At 42.8% G+C, this 6,953-nt stretch overlaps 1 protein-coding gene across 2 annotated transcripts; it reads left to right on the top strand.

Moving 5' to 3' along the window:
• The first annotated feature begins 2,258 nt into the window (after positions 1-2,258).
• Positions 2,259-5,925, top strand: LOC147738045 (uncharacterized). 2 transcript variants are annotated; one of them, XM_086952104.1, is made up of 3 exons: positions 2,259-4,085; positions 4,164-4,458; positions 4,543-5,925. In XM_086952104.1, exons 1-3 carry the CDS (start codon positions 3,021-3,023, stop codon positions 4,677-4,679), a joined length of 1,497 nt encoding a protein of 498 aa, XP_086808230.1. In that variant the 5' UTR covers positions 2,259-3,020; the 3' UTR covers positions 4,680-5,925. The 2 variants fall into 2 exon arrangements, with proteins under 2 accessions (XP_086808230.1, XP_086808229.1); XM_086952103.1 differs by having other exon boundaries at positions 2,259-5,925.
• Positions 5,926-6,953: the final 1,028 nt, after the last annotated feature.

Raw genomic sequence — 6,953 nt, 5'->3', positions numbered from 1 at the left:
TATTCGGGGCTCCAGGCTATCTGCTCTCCCTATAAAATGGACTCCATGTACTTTAGGTACATACCAGATTGGGTATTGGGTCACCTCTGTGAGCCCCTGTGTAGTGTACCATAGTTACCCAGGGCATAGGTGCATCCAAGGTCTACCAGGGGCTGAAGCATGTATTATGGCACCCCTGTCTGGCCATCCAAACTGACACCACAGGCTGATCACTCAGCTTGAGTAAGGTGGTATAATCACCCCTTACTTAGATATAGTATACCTATATTTACCTTTATATATAGACACATATGCACCTCTAAGTCACTCCCATGGTAGGCCTAGACAATCCTCAAGGCAGAGTGCTTGGTTTTATGTGAGAGGGTGCCCTAGCATGAGCTGAGCCCCTCTGCAGCTTTCAGAACCATGTCCTTATAGCTGTTCTATGATATAGGCATACCATGTGAATGAATGAATGAATGTTGGATTTGTAAAGCACGTGGTTACCCTGAAGCGTCCCAGCACTGTACCACTGGGGAACCTGTCCTGGCTTTCGTTGTGAGATGGTCCCTTTACTGGGCATCCCCAAGGTGAAGCCAGGCATCCCCGGCGGTGATGGGGCCAGAGTGGAGATTAAGCAAGCTATTGCCCAGAGTTGCAGTGTGGGACCCCATGGTTAGAGTGGCACGAGGCGAGATTTATCGGGCCCGCTGACATTTGTCCTGCACCCGGCCGCGTCGGGAATTGAACCCTGGTCCCGGGCCGACCTCAGCCTCCGGGTCTGCCGCCTCTAACCGTTGAGCCACACTTCTCCACAGTGCATATACTCTTAAGTGCATTATAATCCTCATGGTTAAATGCTAACTTTGGTGTGGCTTTATCAAAACATGTGGTGTAAGGTGTCAAACACTTTGGAATACTACCCCCCCCCCACCAATTCTGTCAGCGGGGGTAGCATTCCACCCTTCTAGAGGGAAAAGACATGTATGTAACTGCTTTACCCGGTTAAAGTTAAACAGAGCTTCAGCATCACAAAATGGATGCTGCTGCCACAGACACGAGTCTGAACTCCTGCTGCTGGACGAAACTCCAGCAAGGGATGCCTGGACAATGGGTTGTCTGTCGAGGGAGGTACCAGCACCTCCCCAGACAGGCTGTAGTGTATTGGGGCAGGGTGGGTTGAATTGAACAATGCTTTTTCAGACACTGCCTGGGGCACACAAGATGATCCATGCATAGCCCGGTTCAAACCAGTTGCTGGGGCACTCCAGCCCTGCTCTGGCACGATACTGGACAAAGGGAAAGGGGTGTAACCACCCCCTTCCCAGGTCCACCCATAGGAGGGACCTAGTGGGTAATCCAGTCCATTTTCTTAGTATAAAGATAGGAGCTGTGTCCCCAGGACTTTAGATTATCCTGGAACGAAACACTGAAATGAAACTCTTGGACCTTCAATATTCTATACCGACTAGAAGACTGAAGACATCTCCCTTGTGGTCAAGGAGTGACCACCCTGTGTAAACAGGGACCCCTGTCTTTAGTAACAAGCAAGGTAAAGGCGGCAGTTGGCATTTGAGCTGATCCAGTGTGAACAGGAAAGCATTGTGGAAAAAAGATGCCCGGAGTTACCTTTGTCATATATACTTCCTGAAGGGTTACCTTTGTTATACAGTTCATAAAGAGTTACCTTTGTTATACACATCCTGAAGAGTTACCTTTGTTATACACTTCCTGAAGAGCTACCTTTGGTAGATACTTCCTGAAACTGAATTAATGGCAGCTCTTCCTGATTCCTCTCTTTTTCCACAATCTTTTCTGTTTAAATGAAATCTTATCCATGTGTATCTACCCAAAACTGTACCTGTAGCACATGAGTGCTCTGTGGCTGCCCTTTCCTTAGTAATTTACTCTGAACAATGGTAAATCACTGCCTTTTCAGAAGTAAATAAGATGTGACATGTTCAACCACAGTTTTAATGAAATATCCATGTATGGTAAAATGTTCCTTACTAAATTTCAAATATGGTAGAGAAGAGATGTCTTATCCAGCTGGTTAAATATTGTGTATTCACATTGTATTACATTTGCATTTAGTAATATTACATTTCTTTACATCCAACAGAAAATAAGCCTGAAATGCACGGATTGCTTATGAATAATGAAGATAACACATCAAACCAGCAAAAAATATCAAAAATAAGGAGCTCCAAAAACATCAGTGCAATCAGAGGCAGAGGACAGATCCAGGAAGAAGCAGTCAAAGGCAATTTAGTGAGTTTCCGAGTCTGAGATCTGCACCTCAACACCCCAAGACAAAGAAATGACCTCTACAAAATTAAGGCAACAAAACTGACAAACCACCTGCTGTATAAACAAGCGTCCAACACCAGCTTTGATCATGAGGCCGGTATGAGAGTTGGAGGAAGGTCTCGTGTCTATTTGGAATCCATAGCTTGGAGCAAAAACCTTCTTCAGCTTTGAGCTGTTAGCAACATGATAATGTTTAAAAAAAGGTTGAAAACTTGGCTTTTTGTCCATGTTTGAAACAACCAGATTTACTTTCTTTTCTGACCTGTGCTTTGCCCCGGACACTCTTTGGAGTAGCTGTACACATTAATGAGTCGCTTCACCATCATGATATGGCTAGAGCAGTGCTTTGCTATCTAAACTGGCAACAGACCAGCATTCAGTGCTCTAGGTGGATTGTTAACTCTTTCAAGCCAAACCACAGGAACCAGGGAAAAGCACAACAAAGTGGTGCCTAACAACTGAAGGCTAAAAGAAAGCGGAGTTCTGCTCTCTGAAGTACAGAGTATTGTCCCAATTTGCACCTACTGGAAGGAAGATTAAGCTTTACCCACAAGCAGGCGAAGCCATTATCCAATCTAAAGATTCAGTCACCCTCAAGGAAGCCTTACTGATATTATGAATGTGGCAGGTATTTAGTGAATCTTGTATTTTTTTGTTAAATCGGAAATCAAGCGTCCAAAATATCACACACATACAGGGAATGTGAACATAACGCAAGTGGTTTATTAACTATGCTGACTCTTCAGGAAACACGGTCAGGAGAAAAATCTGGCCATTGCACTGAATATGTCAAGAACTTTAGCCAGTTAGAAACCATAAAAGAGCATCAGCGAATACAAACGGGGGAAAAACCATACCATTGCACTGAATGTGTGAAGAGCTTCAGTCGGTTATCACATCTCAAAACACATCAGCGAACACACACAGGGGAAATACCATACCATTGCACTGAATGTGTGAAGAGCTTCAGTCGGTTAACAGACCTCCGAAGACATCAACGAACACACACGGGGAAAAAACCATACCATTGCAATGAATGTGTGAAGAGCTTTAGTCTGTTATCAAACCTCCACACACATCAGAGAATACACACAGGGGAAAAACAATACTATTGCAAGGAATGTGTGAAGAGCTTCAGTCGGTTATCACTCCTCCAAAGACATCATCGAACACACACAGGGGAAAAACCATACCATTGCAGTGAATGTGTGAAGAGTTTCAGTCACATTTCAAACCTCCACAGACATCAGAAAATACACACAGGGGAAAAACCATACCATTGCAAGGAATGTGTAAAGAGCTTCTGCTGGTTACAAGAACTCCAAACACATCAGCGAACCCACACAGGGGAAAAACCATACCATTGCAAGGAATGTGTAAAGAGCTTCTGCAGGTTACAAGAACTCCAAACACATCAGCGAACCCACACAGGGGAAAAACCATACCAGTGCAGTGAATGTGTGAAGCGCTTCAGTCGGTTATCACATCTCCAAACACATCAGCGAACACACACAGGGGAAAAACCATATCATTGCACTGAATGTGTGAAGAGCTTCAGTCGGTTAACAAACCTCCAAACACATCAGCGAACACACACAGGGGAAAAACCATATCATTGCACTGAATGTGTGAAGAGCTTCAGTCAGTTATCAGACCTCCAAAGACATCACAGAATACATACAGGGGAAAAACAATACCATTGCAAGGAATGTGTGCAGAGCTTCAGTCGGTTATCACACCTTCAATCACATCAGCGAACACACACAGGGGAAAAACCATACCATTGCAGTGAATGTGTGAAGAGTTTCAGTCACATTTCAAATCTCCACAGACATCAGAAAATACACACAGGGGAAAAACCATACCATTGCAAGGAATGTGTAAAGAGCTTCTGCCGGTTACAAGAACTCCAAACACATCAGCAAACCCACACAGGGGAAAAACCATACCATTGCAAGGAATGTGTAAAGAGCTTCAGTCAAATTTCACAGCTCCACACACATCAGAGAATACACACAGGGGAAACACCATACCAGTGCAGTGAATGTGTAAAGAGCTACAGTCAAATTTCACAGCTCCACGCACATCAGAGAATACACACAGGGGAAAAACCATACCAGTGCAGTGAATGTGTAAAGAGCTTCAGTCAGTTAACAAGCCTCCGGAGACATCAGCAAATACACACAGGGGAAAAACCATACCAGTGCGGTGAATGTGTAAAGATCTTCAGTCAGTTAACAAGCCTCCGGAGACATCAGCGAATACACACTGGGGAAAAACCCTACCATTGCAGTGAATGTGGCAGTAGTTTTACTTACTCTTCAGCATTGAGAAATCATCAGCGAGCTCACAAAGGGGAAACAAATCTTTTAAATGCCATGAATGTTTGAAAAGCTGAAGTCCATTATCACTCCTAAGCAGGCATCAACGAACACACGCAGAAAAAAAGCCTTGAAGTGCAATGAATGTGTGAACAAATGTAGTCAATTATCAAGCCTATATAGACATCAGCTTACACACACTCTGTAAATACCGTACAACTGTAGTGAGTGTAGAAGTACCTTTAGGAAATCTTTCGCATTAAGGATTAATCAGTTAATGCACACAGAGAAAAATCCTTTCAGGTGCAGTGAATGTGTGAATATCTTCTGTCAGTTATTAAACCTATGGATACATCAACTTACACACAGAGAGTAAAAATGGGCATTGCAATGAATGTCAGAAGTGATTTTGTCAATTGCGAACACACCTGGGGTAAAACTTACAATTGCACTAAAAGTGTGACGAGCTTTTGTCAATTTCTGATCCTACATAGCCTCAGCGAACACACACCTTCATTTAACTCACTAAGAAATAATCCCAGAGATGCAGTGAATTCAAAAAGAACTTAAGAACATTAACATTAATATCGACTCATCTGAGGACATAGACAGGAGCAGAACAGTGCAGTTAATGTGACATGAAGGAGTTATAGGAACAAATATATAATTATGTTAGTTATTCAAATACCAGATGAATGAAGACTCGACTATAAGAAATGAAGAAAACCAAAGATTTGTAGAATAATAAAAGTGTCTGTTCCCAGTGATTGTTCACTTCGGTACACATAGAAAAAACATGATATAACAGGAAATCCACTGGGAGACTAGCACAATGTGGAATAAAAGAAAAGAAACACTGTTGGTTTTTATTTGGCGATGAAGAGTTGCAAAGAAAAACATCCTAGTGTTCCTGTTCATGCTACCTGTAAAAGTGTGGGGATGAATACGATTCTGCCAGTTAGTTGCGAAAACGCCATTTTGCTGCTTTTGCACATGACACTACATCTCTGTTTTTATAAAGACAAACTGCTTGCTTTTCCTTCACATGAGAATGGTCTGTTTTTCATATCTCTAAACTCACACTGCGACCTCAAGTCTGCACAAAGTGTTCAAGGTTAAAATAACAATGTATGCTGTTGATGCAGGTTGATCGGCCCACGCTCTAGACACAACACAATCACAGCTGCTCATTTCTGAAACTCAGGTGCTTTTAATATTGCACTGCATGCATGAGTCTAGCACTTGGGAAAAACCTTTCAATCGACAAAGAGCTGTGCTGATCTGGGATGTGATTCACTTCACCTGACTTTGGAGGTATGGGGTTCCCGGTTTTAACCTAGAGATCTTCTAATATTATAATACCTAGCTCCTAGCAAGGGGAGGGTGGTACCCAAGGCGCTATAGACCTGGTTCCACTATCATTATAATATGATTTCTCCCTTTGTATTTTATGGAATTGTAACAATGTTGATTGTATTGATTTTATGCATCTTTTTACTTATGTTAATAAAGATACTGCATCTTAGAGCACGTAGTTGAAATAAACATTTTAAACTATACAGTGTCTCTGATTGCTCACGTTGTGGACATTTATGAGAATAAAAACAAAAGAGAGTTCTTGATTCCCACTATTCCTGAGAGGTCCCAAAGTCGCTTGTTCATTGGTAGCTTCGCTGTAGTACGGAGAATGAATGAGACACTGTTGCTAGTCGGATAAGGGTTCTGGGCACTGAGGTGGATTTTTGGTACACCGCAATACACTGAGGTCCTGGTTTCCTGCGCATAGTTCTGTGCATGAGCAGAATTCCCGCAACATGGCACCCAAAGTCTTGATTAGTGCTCGTATCTGTCCACAATACCCTCAACACCTTTTCCGGTTAACAGGTGTGACGGATTAACCTACCTATACGAATGTGTTATAGGTCAATTCAAGCATGAGATTTATGAAAAGGTTCACATTTTGAATTACAAGCCTTTGTTGAACTGCAATTTATATAAATTGTTTTTATTTTCTATGTCCTCATGGGTGATATTGACATAGCTCAGCATAGTTGGGAAGCGCTCCGGCGTCATCTGATGCAGTTTGGAGTAGCAGACAATGGTATGTCTGTTATCTTTGTGGTGAGTGCTGATTCGGCGTTCCCCTTTGAGCTTTTCTTCTCTTGGGTCACGTTTCTTGCAATAAATGCGGATGAGGATACGTTTCACACATACACTCACACTGCGATTCCTGTGAACGATACTCCATATAGGACACAAGAGATTCCAATTTCGGCATGGCAGCATCGTGTTTGGTTGTAAGGCACCCTCCCCCACACCGTAACTCCAGTTCGGTTAGGTCCC

The sequence above is a fragment of the Lissotriton vulgaris genome, chromosome 1_1 (assembly GCF_964263255.1).
Source record: "Lissotriton vulgaris chromosome 1_1, aLisVul1.2, whole genome shotgun sequence".
Classification (NCBI taxonomy): domain Eukaryota; kingdom Metazoa; phylum Chordata; class Amphibia; order Caudata; family Salamandridae; genus Lissotriton; species Lissotriton vulgaris.
This window is presented reverse-complemented; position numbering and strand designations above follow the sequence as displayed.

What these genes read in the sequence shown, in the direction of transcription:
- LOC147738045 (XM_086952103.1), top strand. Translation starts at nt 3,021, where the DNA reads ATGCTGACTCTTCAGGAAACACGGTCAGGAGAAAAATCTGGCCATTGC.